Source organism: Sinocyclocheilus grahami, unplaced genomic scaffold (assembly GCF_001515645.1).
Source record: "Sinocyclocheilus grahami isolate Dianchi unplaced genomic scaffold, SAMN03320097.WGS_v1.1 scaffold15.1, whole genome shotgun sequence".
NCBI classification, from domain to species: Eukaryota; Metazoa; Chordata; class Actinopteri; order Cypriniformes; family Cyprinidae; genus Sinocyclocheilus; species Sinocyclocheilus grahami.
Window position 1 is genome coordinate 1,665,335 of NW_015505194.1, and position 21,337 is coordinate 1,686,671.

Here is a 21,337-nt window from a genome sequence, read left to right on the forward strand (position 1 = left end):
ACAGTAGTATCATTGTGTTTACTGTAAACACAGTTAAATATGATTATAGTAAACCATTATAAAGTGAGATAAAAAAGACATTCTGTAGTTTGGTAATTTGCCATTCAGAGCCACTGCTTAATCCAGAGCTTTTAAGTCATTCAAAGAATATTAATTGCGCAAGCAGTCCAGAAAACCAAGTAGTCTGTTCCCTGCTTAAGGGTGTAGTGATCTAAGAGTGAGTATGTGATCTCAGCATGCTGATTATTAAAGCTTCCTATTTTTTGTCTAATCCTCTTCAAGGCTAAACTCGCTGATGCACATATCAAAATGATATTTTGTTCCATGTACCTAGAGACTTTAAGGAAAAACATGTAAAAATTAAGGCAACATTATGAACAAATAAAATATTAATACCTTAACCGCAACAAACTCAAATTACAAGAGCGTGTATTAAGGAAAAGCAAGACTCTGAACAGAATCATCTACTGTACCTCTTTGGTTTGCGTGGCGATATGTCAATGGCTGGTCCTGGTGCTGGTACATCCATAGGAAACATGTCCACCCACATTTCAATCCTTCCCTGTGAGATTATGAAAATTTGAGGAGCTGATAGTTACATTACATTTTTTATTTTACAATGTTCATTTATGTTCCCTAATTTAAAACACATAAATAAACTGCATCTGCTAAAGTTAATGCAGTTATTTACTCTTGCCCTGAATTGCGTTACCAATGATGGAAATCTCATCAAGGTCACTTGGTGAACCTTGGAGTATGTCCTTAGTAATCACAGTGGTATTTTGTTGCACACCCTTGCGTACCTGCTCTATGCCTGGCTTGTCCGGGTTGAGGAGCGGCCTGGTCTCCACATGCTCAGGAATGAGTTTGCAACCAACACGTGGGATCTCCTCCCAATGCCTAAGAACAGTAAGAGACAAGTGTTCTTCTGTCTGCTTCTTCAGACCTGTAAACCAAACGAAATTGATATCTTTTCATATATGATCAGAGAAAAACATCATAAACTCTATATAAGCTCTGTAAATGTCTCACCACTCTCATCCTCGATTTCTGTTGGCCCAAGAAAGATGCGGTTTCCCACTTTGACCCTCCCACCAGGTCCATAGTGGGGTCCATCCAATTTACCTTCTTTGCACAACTTAGCAAGGATCTGAGTTGGCTTCTGAGGGTCACGCCATACATTGTAACCATGGCTGGATGGTTTCACAGTGAAACAAAAAATAGGACTGTCAGTTTAACACACTAATTATTAAGACTTGATGTTTGCCTTGGACAGATCAAAAACTTGACTGAAAGGATTATGCCGGATATGGCTGCTCTATTATTATAATATTTTCAAGTGATGATATATGCAATTAATTGTGATTAATTTGATGAATTAATTGTTATTTCATGTAAAATGAATGTATTTGACACGTATTTGACAACCCCAAAATTAAAATACTTTAACATGTTGTTCTATAAAGATTTTTAGAGGTTCTTGCTCAATGTGCTGATATCCTATAAAAAGTACAAGAAAGAAAGTACTCACACAGAGTAGTTGGATGCAATGCCACATGTGACTCTGTGTTTGCTGTAGTATCTGTTCTCCAAATCAATCTTAGTCTCACCAATCAGGTCATCAGTTCCAACCAAATCCCAGTCATATACTGCCACAGTCAGCATGGACTCCATTGGGAATGTGGCCTCTATGTCGAATGACCTTAAGGACAGAAGAGAGAGGAGAGTGTGCTTTCAAGAAATTATTTTCTAGTTTGAGCTCATACCAATTTATTGGTTTGGTTGGTTTACAATAGTATAGCCTACTCACTTTCCAAAGACTGGATTTAGCTGCTTGGATATGTAGTTTTCCTTGTCCCGAATCTCTGACTTTCCCAATCGAATGACTATATAAGGGTCCGCTTTACCATTTATGTCCGCAGGATGCAGGTCTGTGGCCTGAGAAGAGAGTCATGTTACTTTAGAGATGGTACCATATGAATAACACTTACAATTCAGAGTTGAATTCACTCACTCTAATGATATAAATCCTTATGAGAACATTGATAGGGTCATTGTGAGGAATACTTTGGAACATGCCCATGTTTGGATCAAATCCTGCCTCTCTGGTGATCTCCTCAGACAGTGGTAGTTTATACATACAGAGGGAGCCCTGGATCACAAGGAGACAGATTCAAACATTTCAAAATGAAGTGTTCATAGTGCCATTTTGAAGCCTGATTTATACATTATATATTCTTATCTTACCTTAAATCTGCCCACAATCCTGTCATCATCAACCACATTGTGGTCATCATCATCTCCAGCCTTTCCTCTATACAGGTTGAAGGTGTGGAGCCAGTCCTCAAAGTTCCCAAACTCAATCTCCAGCTCTTTATTGTACACCTGAGATAAAGGTGTTTATATTCTCATTAAAATTAGTATAAACTGCTACAGATCACAGCGTAGCTAACGTATGTTCAAAAGGGTCAGGAAGATTTTTATTTTTTTGAATTTTTGAACTCAGTGACCCCAAACTTTTGAACAGTAGTCTAAGTAAATAAATAAATGTTTACAATCCAGCAAAAATGAAAAACACAACTCCTGTGGGCTAATATTTTCAAGAAGCACTGACCACAAGTTCATCAACTTTTGGTTTTAGAGGTCGTTTTTCTGTGCCATCATGGTTCTTCTTTTTGTCCTTGGAGCTCTTCTTGTCTTTGCTCTTCTCCTTGAGTTTGGTGCCTTTCACAGGAAAGTCATCAGCTTTGATCTCTGAGGTTAGGGGTGAATGGGTAAGGTACGGATGGAAATGAGGAAATGAGAAACGTATGGAGCACAACACCTATAATGTCAGTCTGAATGGATGTTTGTACTGAACAATGATGCTTCAAGCCATGAGAGTTATTTTAAAGACCCAAAATACATATAGATTATATAGAAATTTACTTGATGGATTCCCTTAAAGTATGAAGGAACAAATACATTAAAATTCAATTGAATTAAAAGAAAATTAGTTCCCGAATTTGAGATTTTTAATAGTTTCTAAATGTTTGTGTCCGACATTCATGGCATGAAAAAAATACTAATGGTTTTATGTCATGACTACAATGGAGATGGATATCGGATGACAGTGCTCATCTGAACATGTTCCTAACAAGAACGTTAGATCAACTCAGAGACACTACACCAGGTCCATGCTAAACTCTGTGGTTACCTGCACTCTCTCCTGCTATCTCCAAATCTTCTCTTTCCTCTGCCTCTGCCAGAGCGGCCTCCTGGGCTCTGAGATTCTGAATTCACATTAAGTATATTGCAGTAAAATATTACAATATGACACACTACATATCAAACATAAAGGATAAAAAATGCTAAAAGTCCCTCCCACCTCCATCATAGTCTCTATTGAGGCAAAGTATTTGGACCACCAGTCCAACATGCTCTCATCCGGCTCCTCTTCATCCACTTCTTCTCCCTTCTTTTTCTTCTTCTTCTTTTTGTTCTCTTTCTCTTTCTCCTTCTCATCCTCATTCTGTTAGTCAAAAAGGATTTAAATTGAAATGTAATGTGGTTACATTTGTAATGTTAATCCAAATGAATGTAAATACAATCTAAAACATTTACATATGTCTGAACCAAACCAAGACTTACCAAGTCAACTTTAACAACAGCATCTGTGGTCTACAAGGACAGGGCCACACAAACATACATCAAATACAAACAACATCCACAACAGATTCTACTATACTGTACTAGCATACACATCACATGACTGTTGATGCACTAACTTTGAAGCAGTAAACCAAACAGAACCACAGTTGGAACAAAAACACAACAAGCAGAGAAGTATTCTAAACCATAACAGTGTGTTATCACAGCAGGGCATATCTACTCACAGCATCAATCTTCACAACTGTGTCCATCTTCTTAATGTTGGGTTCAGGGTCCATATTGACCAAAATATCACCTGAGGGATGAGAAATGGGACGGGAGTGGGGGCGGGAATGAGATGTCCCATTCGTGAGAGCCATGTAGCCATTGGCCAGTCTAGCTGGTGTGGGCAGGGTCATATGATTTAGCAACCAATGACCCAAGACCAGCACCAGGACAGAAAGGATAAGACCATGAAGAGATCAGAGGAAGAAAGAATAGAGAAAAGGAATGAAAAGTCAGAAAAGCTAGAAAAAATATGTTTTATGTTTTAATATATTTTAAAATGTAATTTGTTTGTGTGATGGCAATGAATAAAACGAAGAAGAAATATTTTGTAACAATAGAAATGTCATTAGTCACTTTAAAAAAAATAAAAAATTCCTTGTTGAATAAAAGCATTAATTTTAACAAAGAAAAATGTTACTGAACTCAACTTTTGAACAATAGTCTAAGCAATTATAAGTGAATTGCTTGATATATATATATATATATTAGGGTTGTGCAATATACAGTACTGAAAATGTATTGTGGTACAAGATCATCATCTTGCAAATTCTGGTGTCAGACCCAGATGAAAATGTGCCGTTACTCACACATTATGGTGTAAAGCATAAAACTTTATGCAATAACGATTGAAATTTGACTGATTTGACATTATATGTGTAATCTATTTATAAATAAAATGCAGATGGGATATTTAACAAATGTTAAGTTATTTGTGGTCTGATTTAATTATCACTGAAATACAACAAATACATGTTTGTACAAATATTAATTAGAAGATCATTAGGAGAGTTTTATTATATTGTATTGTTATGTTATTTTACTCAGATTTACAGTGAGTATATTCGTATATGATAGGTACCTGTGTGAGCCCAGTTGTTAGCAGTCTTGTCTGGGGGGCTGTAGATGAACTTGCGAAGGCTGGTCACGGCATAAGACCCCACCAAGGTGAAGCGTCCGAATGCCCTGCAATCCACCACCCGAATATTAAGTGGTGGATGAAGTAGCTCATTTTCTGGCAGATCCTGCAGCACAAGATTACTCAAGTTAACTTTTTAAATCAGAAATGAAGTGGATAATTTTTATTACATACATAATTTCACTCACCACTTCAAACCACTTCACTAACGTGCTAAAGTTTGGATTCTTCTTATAGTTCTGAATGAGGGCTGACTGAACCCCTTTCCCTGCACACTCAATGTCCACACGAGGCCTGTCCACCTGGGCCAGGTTGATTCTTTTAAGGTCCCTCAGACCCCAGAACAGGACCTAGAGAGAAATAATGACCATGAGCTCAACAATACTGATATAATAATATGAGCTCCCGATGTAGTAAATGCAATTAATAACATAATCAAATTGTGGTTGTGGCTTTCTGTGGCGGTATTTTCACCTCTATGCGATATCTGCTGAGAATTGGTCGTATGCCCAATGGAACAGGCAGAATGGGTCCGCGGTCAGAATCAGTCGGGCCATCAATTGGAGGAAGTGCTGTCCGCCCTGCTGGACCAATCTGTGGATAAACAAATATTTTAGAATGGAAATATGTAAGTCAATAACTGATGAAAGACTGAAGTAATTACTGACTAATAAAACTGATTAAATCCTCATTTTAATTTCAAACCTCTACCTTGTAAAACAGGAAAAAGCCAAAGCACAGCAAATAGCAAAGAGGATGGAGTCACTTACACAAGAATGGAAAACAAAGCAGAATTAAAGAGGGGAAATTGTTATTTTGTTTATTGCACCTTGATCTGAGGTACAGCAAAGTCATGGACAGCAATAAGAGCCCTCCTGATCTCCTCATCATCATAAGGAATCTGTTAAAGTTGCCATGGAAGAGTACAGCAGAAAGATAGTGGATTATGGAAAAATTTAATGGGAAATCACATGAAAAGTTCAAGAATCACATACAAGTTGGAGGAAAAAGAGAAAGAGTGATCTGCATCTGTGCTATTCAAGCAACATTTATGAAAAGATAGGCCAAGCATTGACTGAGAGTCCACTCAAGATGATCACAGCCACTGTGTACTGCCTGTACCTGCAGTAGTTCAAAAGCAGCCAACAGATCTCCTGCAGTGCAGTTTCCTCTGTATATCTGATAGTACTCCAGCTGAGGGGGAAACCGTGGGGGCCCGTAGTGTTCATCAACCATCTTAGTTAGTGGCTTTGCAAATGTTCGCCCAATGAACTCAGCTTTCCCCTGGATGCCACAAAAAAAAAAATAAAAAAAATAACACAGTTGCAGTTCTGCCTCTGAACACCAGGGGTCAGTGTGGCCGCATTCCTTGTAAAACCACTTGCAAATCATAGCTACTGTATTGCTGGGGCTTTAAGATCTGAAACTCAAGCTTTGGTTGGCAATTATAAATATTTTTATTAAGTGTTGAACATAAAAGTTCATAAAATATTTATGCTATATCTGACAGCTGTCAATGAAATAAACCACAGCAACGATTACTACAAACTACTGTAGAGACTACAATACAAAGAAACATCCAATTGTAAACCCTCTGAACTGTCACAACCAAGGGAATGCAAGAGGCAGTTTATCGCCACAGGAAACGGGTGTTTTTATCACAATGTAAGTAAGGGAAATGATCTGATCTTGTTTTTGGGACAGAGTCCCAAGCAATCCCACTTCTTGCATGCCTTGTTGAATTCAGCTATACAAACACAGACTGACAGCAGTGTTGAAATAAGTGTTCACACTCTACTTAGCCAAAATGTCGTCCAACAAAAGGCCAGGACCAGAAGATTTTAAACAGGAAGAAACATCAAGTCAGGACAATAGGGCACATTTTCACACACTCTTAATGTGACTCATACATGGAAAGGATAATGTCAACAGAACTGTGCACTGAACTAGCAAACTATGACATTTAATTTTTAATATTTAGATTTTATTTATGGGTATACGTCTTGGGTTTTGCCATATAAACTTAAAAAGTGTGACTTTGACAAACTGCAATTCAACTTGCCTATGAAAGTGATTTTCAGTCAGAGAATACTAACAGTGTAAAGTGTTTTCTCAAAACCATTTCTAGATAGTTTGATGACTCGATATTTCTTTGACATTTGATCATTTTCCTTTCCCTAACCTCTGACCTGTCAGTAATAACCGGTTTCATAGGAGGGGTGGACGGCACAGACGTCAAATCTCCATCATCCTCTGCCCCTTCATCGCTGGAGTTGTGGATGAGCTCAGACTCCTCTTCTTCACTCTCCCCTCCATCCTCTTTCTTCTTCTTTGCTGATGCAGGCTTGCTCACTCCATCAATCTGGTTACCATAGTTACCTAAGTGGAAAATTGTGTACTTGTGGTGCTGTAAATTTTTTTATTACTGAAGCATTGCCTGACTATTTCCATATTGAAAAGTGCATGTTTTGAAAAGAGACATTACAGGTGTTTGACTTCAGCTCACCAATAGTGACTTCAAAGCTGATGGGTTTATCTCCAATTTTTCTGTCTATCATTGTGGCCTCCAAGAACGACCCAAAAAGGAAAAACTCCTCCATTTTCCCTGTGGCACTCTGATAGAAAAACAAAGTAAGATCCTTTAATGTCAAAATTACATCCAAATAGCTGTCATTGTTTTTATTAACATAAAAAGTGTTAAATAACTATCTGCTGAATAGGACCGATGCAGCAGAGTGAGGAATGAACACACTATGGGTTTTTTGTGTGACCTTTTATTTCACCGCATTGGGATCTCTTGCATCTTTTCTCTCAGACATGAATAGGATTTTCCCAGTAGTGATCGCAAGTGTGAGCTCAGTCTGAAAACATAATTGACTTGAGATTATGGCAGCTCAGTGCTGCATTGTAACCCAGCAGGGGTTTCCTCTCAACTGATGCTATGATCTTTGATCAAATAAACTCTCACTGCTGTCCTTAGCAGAAAATAAAAATGCATGCCTTATAAAAATGTACTTTTCTTTTCCACTGTAGTAACCATAACTATGTAACTGTGTTCCAAAATGTTTATACTAAATATATTATGGAAGAGAGGAAATGTTCACCTTCATTATAACATGTGCACTATATTCTAAGCCTTATAAAGCTAAAGACTGACTAGTAGTAATGCGCAATTCATAAATTAATTGTACTTTTCAGTCAAATCTTTTCGAACAATCAGTTGATCCACTTCCAAAAACTGATCTGTATGATTTGTTCAAGAAATTGACTTCTGGTCTGGTTCTCTAGCATTGCGCTGGATAGGAAGATTGTCAGGTGAATAATGACTTCAACCATTCTGTGACACTTCAGTGGTGCTTTTTGTGTATGCGTGTATGTTGGAGCTTCACAGTTTCAGTCCTTATTCATATTTATTATATGGATTTTTTAAAAGTTGGAATACAGCACATGGACACCATGGACTACTTTTATAATAATTTTATGATGCTTTAATGCCGTTTTCACTTTTACTTTCTGAAGAATAAAATCTCTATTTCCCTACATATTTTAATGTCACAGAAAATAATAAATGGTACAAAATTTATTCTTTTGTGTTCCACAGAAGAATGTAATTTGTTTTGTAATGAGTAAATAACTTTTTGGAATTTTTATTTTTGGTGAACTATGCCTCTAAGGAGTTCATTCACCTCCTCCTCTTCTAAACACTAAGAAAACATCTAATTTTCTGTGCTAGTCCCCAGCTCTTCTGTATTATATCAACGATCATACTGTCAACATATCTTTGGTTTACACTTTTATGTCTCTATTCTTTATGTAGCTTGGATCAATGCTTGCCTCTACATCAAGTGTAAAAACAAATCTTGTGCTTCAGTAAAATGCACTTGACAGTCAATATTTGCTCCCAAAGGCCACACAAACTCACAGACAGCTGGACTCCCACACCACATCTGCAGTGACTTTTTGTCTAAGGACACAGAGCTTGGCCTTGTAATTTCCCAGTGGGCAGCTGATATTTCGTAGAATCTGGACTGAGATGTAATCAACTTGTCTTCACATATGGTGCAAGGGGTTTAGAAGGTTACAAATAACCAGGCCAAGATGGAATCTGTAGAGTTTTTTAAACATTGTTAAATATGAAAATTGCAGACCTGCAGATGAGTTAGAATGAATCAGATGGCTTTCAAATAACCTGCGTGTATTGTCATGGTGTGACAGGTAAGTGTAGAATAATTTATGATTCACAGAGATTTCAGTACTGATCTCAAGAAAAAATGTCACAGTGCCGTGACCCAATCTCAAAAAGAGGAAATAAGTAATCTCACCTCTGAGATGTTGGACACCGGCTCTATTTGTACCTCAGTAGAGCACATTATTTCTGCGGAAGAGGTGTCCAGGATCTCCACTGCGATACTAATGAGGAGGCGTGCCCTGAAGGACACACCTTCCCCCAGCCCCTCGTTCAAGTCCTGGTGCTCATCCATCAGGGTGTAGTTACGGGTAGAACCATACATATTCGCCCAGGCTGGGCCCATAGTGGGCAGGAACCCTGGGGAGAGATGGAGGAGCAGTTAATTCTCTTGTTCTTTAAGAGCTCTGATTATTTACAGCCTCCATTCAACCTGTGCATTCATTAAACTGTTAGTGTTACACTGGGACAGATCGCCAGTACCTTTGTCTCCATCATTTGCGATCTTTCGTAGATCGATGAAATGAGTTCCTATGGCAACATCATTCACCTTGTCTGAATCACGGATCTGAACTTTCAGTCGCCTACACAAAGGTGGGAACATCTCGGTGAAGATTATTTGCTCATTCCAGATGGGCTCGTAGCTGCTCTTCTGAACTGATGTTTTACCCTGCACGTGTAAGGTAACATGTTAAAAAAGGCATGCATTACATGTATAATGTAATGCATATTGATCTCTTATTGAGTGTTTTCATGTTTCTTACTTTCTGCCCTGCAAATTGCACCAGGACATAAGGGTCCACAAGGTCCCTGTTCTCCCCGATAAAAGCTTTCTTCACGTTGGCCATGATGCTGGTGTTCATTTTAGGTAGTCCCTCAGCTCTATAAATCTTAACATAAAACCGAGCCCATTGTCTCTCTGATGGAACACCCTCTGGCAAAAGAAGATTCCTGCAATATATCATAAAGAACAGACCAACATGACACTCAGATAAATAAATGAATAAAGTTATGAATAAATAAATAAATTTATGAATAAATAAAGCATTAGATGGTGTAGAATACAGTATGAACTTTAGTTCATGAACATCTGGGAATCTAAAGTGCACTCCAATATATAAATTAATTAATTAACTAAATAAATGAATAAAAATATGAATTTTAATGTATGATATAGGTTTCTGACCCCTCTATGTCATCCTCATCTGTTTCATTGGCCTTGTGGGGAATCTTGATGTTGTCTCCTTTTCCTACGACTGCAAGGTCACACTTAACGTAACCTTTGCAGCCAGCTGTGATGTCATCATGGTCTGACAGCATTGCCCATTTGTGGTGGAACTGATGTTCTGTAAGATACATGCACCAACTAAAAGACTTTTTCCATCTACGTATATCTCTTACTTATTAAGATTTCCATTATTCCATGGTTACTGACCAGGTTGTGAGTAAACAGTTCCCACATCTAATTTGAAGGTGCCCACCAGAGTACCACTTCGTAGAAGGTTTTTAGAATGTATTACCTTAATTTTAGCATGAGAGAAGAGCAGAAGTACAACATAATCATCTGCACTTTTCAATGGGTTTTCATGGAGGTTTGTTATAATTTACATTTACATTTAGTCATTTAGCAGATGCTTTTATCCAAAGCGATTTACAAATGAGGACAATAAAAGCAGTCAAAACTAACAAAAGAGCAACAATATATAAGTGCAAATGACAAGTCTCGGTTAGCCTAGCGCAGTACACGTAGCAAAGTGTATATATATATATATATATATATATATATACACTGAACACACCACACACAAAGAAAAACAAGTAGATAGAATAGAAAAAAATAGAATAGAAAATTTTTTTTTCAAATAAAAAAAAGAAGATAAATGTAGATAAAGTAGAAATAGAAAAATAGAATAGAAAGTGCTAGAGTTAGAGCGTCAAATAAAGGTGGAACAGATGTGTTTTTAGTCGTTTATAATATGTATAATCATATGCTGAAAGTGTGAACAAAGGCTTAATCTACTCACTGATATCTTCAGGATCTTGTCAAACATGACATCTGGAGGCACATGGAAGTCAAAGACAAAGTACTGTTGGAAGATAGAGAAAAATATTGAAATGAAGTATCTGGATATGAAGTTTATAAAATGAGGTTGTTCATCATTTCAAACAATGTGGGTGGATTTAGGCATTATGTAGGTGTTGATACAGCAACTATCATAAAAAAAACTACAAAATAATCTGTTTTTCCAACTAAAATGAGATGATGCTTGCAGTTGTAATCCTATACATTAGGCCATGAAACTGTCTGAAATGACAAAATTCCTTTGCTCAGATTTTCTTCAATGTGAACATAACCTCATTGTAGTAGGGGCAGTTTGTGGACTCCTTCATCGATGTATACTTCTTCTCCTCTCCAATTTCCACACAAACCACAGGATCCATGTTCAAACCAACCAACTGACGGGCCTCGATTACTGTAACACTGATCTGAAAGACATTTTAATAGGGATATTATAAAAATAAAATAAATGAAAAATTATATATTTGGGGAAAAACATACAGGATATAAAACACTGAGCTGGTACGTGTCTTAGATGCAGATTAAGACTGAAGAGGCTGTATTAACGTGGGTGTGGAATGTGTTATGCTTTTATTACTGTAGAGGGCTAATTAGTCAAGTTTGCTTCAAGCAATCAAATGACAAATGAGCTACAGTATTCTACTGGATCACAGATTCATAAAGTACACATCTGTGGCTGCATATGGACAAATAAACAAAGCCAAACTTAGTCAAGAGAAGGAAAATCATAATATTTGTAATTTTAGTTCTAGCTCTTAAGTCAGCAGAGCCATCTAATTCAGATTTGCACAGTTCGAATGAACTACCAAATTGCACTCTCTCTCTCTTATTTTCCTTACATTGGTGTGGTCTTTATTACACTTCAAAGTTACATTTTTATTACATTTAAGCAAATAAACTACTCTACGCAAAATAACAGAAGCTGGATTCCAGAAGAATGCAGATAATAATACTGCTTATTGCTGCAGTGATGTGTTCTGTAAGCGGGTCCCAAAAGGTAATGTAAGAGAAAGACAGAAAGCAAAGGGTTTCCAACCTCCAGCAAAATATGAACTGTTAGAGATAAAGAAAAATTTTAACAAGACCTAAAAACACTTACACAGCACACATGGGATATATGGATTTCCTGCTTTTAAAGGAATTATACAGTGCCAGTACTGAAACGAATTTGCAATTCAACTGCTCTACACAATAGCCATGCAGAGGACAATTGGTAAGTAAAAATCAAAGGCTTCTCTGAAACACTGAAGCTCAAAGCCGGTGTTGTTTATTTGGAACGGCTATGTATATTCAGGGCTTTGAGTAGAACTACTCAAGGATAAATGCCACTAATTTAATGTCTGGTTGGCAATTCAAGGCCTGGAGATATTGTCTTTTGGAATGTGGGAATGTTATTGAGGTCCCCTTCCTTTCTCTGTGTTCTTTCGTCTCTCTTACCTGATAATCCACAGGACGCCCTGAACTGGGCTCCATCTTAATGTCAGGCTTTGATCTGAAAAACAAAACGTGAAGATCAAACTTCATAAAACACATTTAAACTAGGACTGTCAATTGATTAGTCATTTTAATCAAATGAATTACATGAAATATTAAATCAGGTCTCTGTTGTGGATAAAATGTAATAAAATAAAAAGTAAAATAAAATACCAACATGCATACTTTAAACTCAATAAACTGCTCTTAACAAAACAAAAATTTATTTTTAAAGAAAAAAAAACAAGCACTCAGAAAAAGAAATACTGAAGGTGACCTTTTCAAATGATGTGAACAGATAAACTTCAAAATGTGAAAGTGTATTGCTTTAAAAATACACCATGTGCACATCAGATATGTGACCTTTTGTTGGAGACATTAGTGGTAACTGCGGTAACAGAGGCCAGTGAGATGGTATCATGGTCGACCCCACCGCCCAGACGCATGACCTTTCGATCCAGATCTTCTGCATCCAAAATGGCAGGATCATCTGCACACAAGAGCCCCGCTGAGTTGATATTGCATTTGAATTTTATGATTCTTTTATCTTTCCTATTCACGTCCAATGTAAAATCTCCTGAAGCAAAACCAGTTGAGAACCAGTACAAGAAGTTCAAGAAGTACAATTAAGGTTAAGGTAATAAAAGTACAATAAACTTGAGCTACAATGTGCTTTCAGCACTAAATTGATCCAAAATGCAGACACAAAATTTAGTAAGCTAAAAACCATTGCAATTTGTTTGTTTTCCTGTCTTGTAAAACCAGCTCTTTAATGATCAGCAATATTTACCTCCTTTTTTGTGGTCATCTTTAGAGATGCGTGTCTTGCCCAGTTTCATGGCTGAAAACACTCCTTTTCCTGTCCTATAATATAAAACAAACAATTAGATTGGCATGAATGGGGAAAAAAAAGTGACAATATTTGCACTGTGATTCAATTTTAAATCATCTCTACCTCTGGGCCTCCCAAACACTGAATAATTTATACCAGTTTAAACTCAGAAATATGATTATGTTACATAGATATTGTATAAAAAGCAGTGAAACATCTGGATACATTTCACGATAAAATAAATTATTAATACATAAGGCTTACACATAGGTAGTGCAAAGGATAGGTATTCAAGTATCAGAATGATTCCCATAGACAAATGTTTGATCTACAGGTCAAGCACGGCAGGTTTCCCATGATGGAAAATTTCTGTGATATTTATCACTCAGACGAGACACTCGTTTCAACAGCGAGACCACACTCACAATAGCCACAGTGGTGTCCAATTACTCTGCACTGATATTATGGTGATTAGATATCAGTTCACCTACAAAGGCCTGATGATGTCACAGGCTGGCTGGACAAATAACGGTCCTTCATTATTCAACACAATGGGCACAATTCTCCAATTAGCTGTGATCTGTGGATATAGATACTTTCTCAGGACAAGATGAAAGACTTCCAGACCGTTTTGTCCCTTTATTTCCTTTGAGCATTTTAAACAGAGAGAAAATGTATCAAGATCACACTGACATCACATTATTTGGATGCATGACGTAAATCACCTGTCAAGAAAGTACTGATTATGCAAATGCAGATACTTTTTTCAAAAAATTCAAACATTATTCTATAATTTAGTCATTTTTTGCATCTCAGTCTTATGATGGAAGCACACCCTCTAAAATCTGTTTCTTTGAATCACTGCCATTATCTCGAAGTGACACTGAAGTGAAAGTCTTCAGAGCTTGTTTTTAAAGCTTCTATTCATTAATAGAAATGAATAAAGATCAGAAGTTTTTTTTTGTTCCCCAGAAGTCCAGCAATTCACTTTTTAAAGGTGAACTATTCAGGAGTCAAACACCCCTCATACTCAGTCAAACAAAGTTATATCAAACAAATGAGTGTTAATATGAAATCAGAGTATAGAAATTTCATCATATGCATCAGGCATGTTTTTTAAGTGCTCCAGGTCACAAACAGTTTTTTTAATATATCTTCTTCTTTGGTCATGCATAAAGTGATGTATATATATACACACACATTTAACACAAGCAACACAAGTTAAATTAAGCTTTGAAAAAAAAAAAACATTTCTTATTAAGCAAGTTTAGTTTACAAGTTTATGAACTGCACAACAGAACAAACTCACTCACACATACAGGATACTCACCACACTCTGACAACCACCAAAAACGAACCAATAGAGAAATGTGTGTGCTGAGCCACCCAGGGTAGAAAATAAGGTATTCCTGACTAGTGTACTATATGTCCATTTTCAGTTGCTAGTCCAGATCCAAGCAAAACACACAGGCAAAGAGATACTTCTTAGATTAAATGGGATGTCCACAATAAGGGAGAACTTGAGATGATGACCAGGTATGAGTGAAAAAGTAACAGGAGAATATGTGACCTCACACACACACACACACACATAGACACATAATAATACACACCCACATTCACTCACTCTCACTCTCTTACAGATGTGTCTGATATAATTACCTATATGAAATAAAGTACAAATTATAAATCTAATAAATGTTTCTTGAGGAGCAATTCAGCAAATTAGAATGATTTTAAAATGAGAACTTGAAGGATCATTTGACACTGAAAACTGGACTGACTGATGAAAATTCTACTTTGACATCACAGGAATTAATTACAAATAATTGTAATAATATTTCACAACAGTACTGTTTGTGCTGTATTTGTTTTTTTATTCAAAATAAATACAGCATTGGTGAACATAAGAGCCTTCCTTCAAAACCATTAAAACATCTTACCACCCCCAAATGTTTGAATGGTAGTATAAGTATATAGAGCGTGATGAGACCAGCTCTGTTTAATCAAAGGCTTCACTTCAGCAGTCAAGGAGAAATAGGCAACCCACAGATACGAAACAACAACACAAACAACAGTGGTTCTGAGGTTCTTTGGGATTTGTTGGAGCTAATTCTGTGCCACATGAAATAGCCTGACAGTAGGTCTACCTGTATATACTGTATGAAGGCCAGACTTTCAGCACTAACTTGTTAAGTCTAGAGACTGTAGGGTGTTCAGTAAATCATCAGTCTGATGGACAGCGTTTCTACAGAGAACAAAGCCAGAGTCTCAGATTGCGCTCTGAGTTGAGCTCCTTATGCCTAGGAGAAGGACATTTGTGGGCACTGTCAATCAATGAAGCACTTGAGATAAATAAATAACATTTAATTCCATCATTAAATGCCAAATGCTGCACTTTTATTGCCTTTCATGTAGTCTATCTCAGTCTATCTACAGTATATTGAATGGACCATCTGATGTTTTCTTAAGTGAAACCTTTGCAAAACGACAATCCCACTTTAATAAAGAGTTTAATTCCCCCAGTTTACTGAGGAGTGACCTTTGCATTTAATTTAGTGTGTGGGGGTGAGATCAAGTGACATTCTAGATATTAGGAGTGATGATGCTAAACTGGTATGCACAAAAAAGTCACTGATCCAAAACCAATTATTCTAAACCCTGTTTAAGAATTATGACCTGTACCTGTAACATAATACAAACAATACAACACTGTCAACACAATATGAAAAGAGAAAACATGACACCTGGGAGAGAAATGTGAAAGGCACTTAATTTGTATTTGCTTGAGGCATTCAGACGTGATGGAATATGAGCACACATAAATATATTCAAATCCTCAAATGTGGCATACTGTAGTACATCAAGACTAAGTTAGAGTAAGACTGAACATAAATATCGTTCAAAAGTTTGGGGCCAGTAAGATTTTGTCCTGTATTTGAGTCTCTTATGCTCACCAAGGCTCCAATTATTTGATAAAAAATACAGTAAAACAGTAATATTATGAAAAATGACTAGAATTCAAAATAACTGTTTTTATTTATTTTAATATATTTTAAAATGTAATTTATTCCTGTGATGGCAAAGCTGAATGTTTAGGAATTATTACTCCAGTCTTCAGTGTCACATGATTCTTCAGAAATCATTCTAATATACTGATTTGGTGCTCACCAAACATTTTTTATTATTATCAATGTTGAAAACATTTTGCTGCTTAATATTTTAGTGGAAACCATGATATATATATTTTTTAGGATTCTTTGATGATTAGAAAGTTTAAAATAAAAAAAAATGTAAAAATTTAAAAATAATAATAAAAAAAGTCTAAAAACAGCATTTATTTGAAATACAAATATTTTGTGACATTATAAATATCTTTACTGTCACTTTTGATCAATTTAATGCATCCTTTCTGAATGAAAACTATTAATTCTTCCCCCAAAACTTTTGAACAGTAGTGTAAACATATAAATGCACCACTTGAACTAATTTATTCATTTTACAGATCACTTCTGCACCCTTCAGTAATGTGTTAAAACTAAACAAACACCTCATTGTATCTAGCAACAACAGCTTGATGTAATTTTTTGTCATTTTCTGTAATTGTGCACATGTGTGATCATGTATCCTTACTACAATACACAAAACATTACAACTAAAAGCAGTGTATCAATTATGTATCGTTCAAGCGCTTGGGAGCTTTGGGACTTGGTGTCTGAGGCTATAGTTTCTCTAGCCAAAAAACTGAGCTGAAACAGAAACTCATGCACGTTCTTTGTCAAATCATTAATCAGAACAAAGTTGTGGGAAACCATGATATATATATATTTTTAGGATTCTTTGATGATTAGAAAGTTTAAAATTAAAAAAATTAAAAAATTACAAAATAATAATAAAAAAAGTCTAAAAACAGCATTTATTTGAAATACAAATATTTTGTGACATTATAAATATATTTACTGTCACTTTTGATCAATTTAATGCATCCTTTCTGAATGAAAACTATTAATTCTTCCCCGAAAACTTTTGAACAGTAGTGTAAACATATAAATGCACCACTTGAACTAATTTATTCATTTTACAGATCACTTCTGCACCCTTCAGTAATGTGTTAAAATCTGAATGAAAACTATTAATTCTTCCCCCAAAACTTTTGAACAGTAGTGTAAACATATAAATGCACCACTTGAACTAATTTATTCATTTTACAGATCACTTCTGCACCCTTCAGTAATGTGTTAAAACTAAACAAACACCTCATTGTATCTAGCAACAACAGCTTGATGTAATTTTTTGTCATTTTCTGTAATTGTGCACATGTGTGATCATGTATCCTTACTACAATACACAAAACATTACAACTAAAAGCAGTGTATCAATTATGTATCGTTCAAGCGCTTGGGAGCTTTGGGACTTGGTGTCTGAGGCTAGTTTCTCTAGCCAAAAAACTGAGCTGAAACAGAAACTCATGCACGTTCTTTGTCAAATCATTAATCAGAACAAAGTTGTGGGGTAACATATAGTAGTCTAGTATTAACATCATTATTTTTTCCCTCTGGGAACTCTAAAATGATAAATATAGATAGTTTAAACACTATTCAGCAGAGGCATGAATACACTGAAGTGTTTGCTTTAATATGAGTTTCCTTTGTATTTTTTGTCATGTATTTTTTTTTACAGCAATGCGTAAATGAATAAGAAGCACATTTCTGTTTCATTAATGCGACTCTCTATTAAAGTAATTAATTATTAAACAATGAGCGTCTTTGAACTTTTGTGCCCTAGTTTCTAAAGTGAATGTGGGGGTTCAATGTGACAGTTTTATGCAAAGAGGAGGAGAGAAGAACAAAAGAATGGAGCGATTGAGGCTGAACATTAGACAAAGACAGCGAACTTAACCACTAGAGTAATGCAACAGCTTTAAAGTGACAAACATCCCTGTGCAAATCCCTTTATTCTGTAAAGTTTCATTTGACTGCAAGCTTTCGCCTGTCGTTGCACCAGGCTCACGAGAATAACGCTCCTGCTCTTACAAACTTACAAACAGCAGGCTTAAACAATGAATCTGATCTGAACTGGCAATTCTAACAGTTTCAACCAACCTAAGGTGGTTAGCTGGTCTTAGATGATTTAAACCAGTTTATCTGGTCTTCAAGCTGGCATTAGGTTTCGCTATTCAGCCAGCCAGCCTGTCCAGACAAAAATTTCACAAAACCCCTAAAACCATCAAAAAGGACCGGCATAAATAGCTGAGCCAAGCTGTGTGACCAGTGAACCACCTCAGGCCCGATTAAATTGTTGTTCCCCCCAGCAGGGTGGTAATTTCTGCTTTACTAAACATGAAAGCACCTCTTCTAGTGCTGAAGATAAACATGCAATGTCCTTTATATGATAATGATGTTGCACTCAAAAGGCTGATAGAAGCTGGATGGTCCAAATGAGGTATCAAAAGCTTTATCAAGCTGGTTCAGTGTTGCAGGTGCTTTTTGTGGTGCTCTTCAAGTAACATGTGAAATAAAATGAACAAAACCCTTCTAAAATTTAGATACATCACACATTTACAAGTCCAATAGTAATGCAAATCCATCACAGCCATTTAAATTTAGCCTTGGATACAAGCCACACCTAGTCCAATACTGGGAAAAGGATTTACCTGGATTTTGGCATGAATTAAACTGATCATTAAGCTGATACTATCTTCAACTAAGTCACAACAAACACAGTCTTCGTAAACAAAAGTCCAATCAATGAGACAGAACTGGACATATTTAGTCAGGGCAGCCCTGCAATTCACAGGATGCATTGCCTGATGCAAAATAAAATAGACTAACATCAATCAGTGTTTCTTGCGAATAATAAAATGTGTGTTTTTTTTTTGTATTAGGCATTCTATTTCCTGCAACTGCCCATGGACACTGGACTGTTACAGTATATACAGAATATCTGAGTATGGAAAGCACAGTTTCAGTGCAAGTTCAAGTAGGAAGACTCGTGACTCTATAGGGAAAGAAACAAGAATGAAAGAGAAAAGCTAGAAAGAGATCAAGCAGAAAGATCGAAGAGAGGGAGGTGGAGATGAGAGAGGTGTCTTAGTCATTAGAGAGGACTAGCAGTTACTTCAGATCAGAAGTTTCACCATGTCCCACTGGGTCCCAGCAACTTCAGCTGTACAACAAACACACACACACTTTCTTCATAGAGAAACAAAAAAAAACTCACACACTTTTAAAAGTAAAACTGTACAACTAAGACTTGTAATCAATAATGAAACAGCACCAGGAATGAGGTTCAAGTGAGGACAGCGGGATACATTATTAAAAATGTCAATGTCAAGTAACCTAAAAACTGTGGAAACCTTTTTTTAATTACTTAACATAACAATTAGCATGACTACATAAGGTTAAAATAACTTTTAAGTGTCTAAATGAAATATCTTAAAAGATAATTGTTCAGTTTCCAGACTGTTACAGACATTTATAAGTAGATACAAAAATACATACATTTTGTAATTAATATTAATTCTTCAAAGTGTTAAAGACGCTAATTGGTATAGAATGCAAAGTAGCAGTAAAGCCAGACTCTTAAAATTATATTCAGTTCATAACTAGGAAGAAACTTGGAATGAAAAAACATAGGCTCAAAGTTTTCAAAGAGTCTCAAGGTCTTTGAAAGAGTAGCAAACTTTTTGTGTGAGCTCTAAAGTCATCTATAAAGCATGAAAGACAATGGTTTTGTGCTCACGCCTTCTGGTCAGAAAAAGAAAATATGTTGTATAAGGTCTCCATATGCATTGCTTGCTTGCAAGTGTGCAAAAAGGAGAGGAGAAAAGAAATGGACTTTTCTGGTGTGTATGTGTGTGTGTGTGTTTGTTTGTCTGACATAGAAACTGTTATCTATCCCAACTATGCAATGCATAATAAACTTTCATATCACATCCTATTTATTCTGACCTGAACAATTCCTTCTGTCTTCTCCGCTCCATGTCTCTTCTCTTTTACTCTGTTAAATAATGCTAAATTAATATATGCTAAAGTTGCTGTATTAATAATAGCTCTCTAACAAGAAATTATCCTGAAAGAAGATAAGGCCCATATCCAGAGGCAACATGAACAGAGAAGCATATAGACACAAATTGTCTCAAACTAGAAGCATCACTTTATATTATGAGACTGAATCCTGAGTGAAGACATAAGAAGTCACAATAATATGGAAAATTTTAAGTTTAAATTAAATAGATTGTCTTCATAGAGATTTACTTGAAAAAAAAAGAGAGTAAGCAAGCAAAGGAAATCAGATAAACAGCTCTCATAAAACACTTGCTAAAGAGAAAACAAAGATAGATTTGAAGGAATACTTGAATTCCAGAATAACTATTTGTTTTAATAACAATACGCTTTATTGATCGAATACTTACTAAATGAAATGGGGCTTTCAAAACAATCCAAAACCACCTACAGATCTCTTGTGGCTGCTTTAATTTACCTAGTAGTAACTTTAAACAACTTTCCCGATAAAGATTTTTCGAGCAGTAATCATAAATATGCATCAGTATGTAAACACATCCACACAGAAACACTAATGGTGCCCATGCACAAACCATGATGGAGTACACTTGTGTCTGTGTATGATTATAGTATATAGATCAGTAGACCTGTGGAGACTGGAAGGCTTAGTGGAAATCAATGCATCCCACACATTCCAGACATCCATGTCTTCATTACTCAGCAAAAAATGTCCTCACAGTGAAAAAGATGTGCTAATAAGATTATTTGTTAATACGATGAGCAAATGTATATTTTTTAGTTCGATTACTTCTTTTATATAGGTCAGATATATATTTTTTTGCTGTATATATTGCTGTATACAAGTATATATATATATATATATATATATATATATGTAACACCATGGTCCTGTTAAGCATGACATTGC

The 21,337-nt window shown here is 36.0% G+C and overlaps 1 protein-coding gene across 1 annotated transcript in view; it reads right to left on the reverse strand.

The window, feature by feature from the left end:
* The window catches only part of LOC107602556 (otoferlin-like), a 66,412-nt gene that overhangs the window by 6,268 nt on the left and 38,807 nt on the right, over positions 1-21,337 (reverse strand). Inside the window, exons 6-34 of the mRNA XM_016295087.1 lie at positions 13,364-13,437; positions 12,937-13,063; positions 12,538-12,592; positions 11,376-11,507; positions 11,045-11,107; positions 10,456-10,540; positions 10,207-10,366; positions 9,785-9,971; positions 9,504-9,690; positions 9,157-9,380; positions 7,341-7,449; positions 7,017-7,213; positions 5,957-6,118; positions 5,664-5,735; positions 5,309-5,428; positions 5,023-5,184; positions 4,778-4,940; positions 3,876-4,030; positions 3,631-3,660; positions 3,368-3,511; positions 3,197-3,272; positions 2,615-2,754; positions 2,248-2,385; positions 2,015-2,152; positions 1,811-1,938; positions 1,532-1,702; positions 1,033-1,193; positions 804-946; positions 474-562 (exon numbers count right to left, since the gene is read on the reverse strand). Coding sequence (XP_016150573.1) covers positions 474-562; positions 804-946; positions 1,033-1,193; positions 1,532-1,702; positions 1,811-1,938; positions 2,015-2,152; positions 2,248-2,385; positions 2,615-2,754; positions 3,197-3,272; positions 3,368-3,511; positions 3,631-3,660; positions 3,876-4,030; positions 4,778-4,940; positions 5,023-5,184; positions 5,309-5,428; positions 5,664-5,735; positions 5,957-6,118; positions 7,017-7,213; positions 7,341-7,449; positions 9,157-9,380; positions 9,504-9,690; positions 9,785-9,971; positions 10,207-10,366; positions 10,456-10,540; positions 11,045-11,107; positions 11,376-11,507; positions 12,538-12,592; positions 12,937-13,063; positions 13,364-13,437 — 3,792 coding nt within the window. The remainder of the gene's footprint in view (positions 1-473; positions 563-803; positions 947-1,032; positions 1,194-1,531; positions 1,703-1,810; positions 1,939-2,014; positions 2,153-2,247; positions 2,386-2,614; positions 2,755-3,196; positions 3,273-3,367; positions 3,512-3,630; positions 3,661-3,875; positions 4,031-4,777; positions 4,941-5,022; positions 5,185-5,308; positions 5,429-5,663; positions 5,736-5,956; positions 6,119-7,016; positions 7,214-7,340; positions 7,450-9,156; positions 9,381-9,503; positions 9,691-9,784; positions 9,972-10,206; positions 10,367-10,455; positions 10,541-11,044; positions 11,108-11,375; positions 11,508-12,537; positions 12,593-12,936; positions 13,064-13,363; positions 13,438-21,337) is intronic.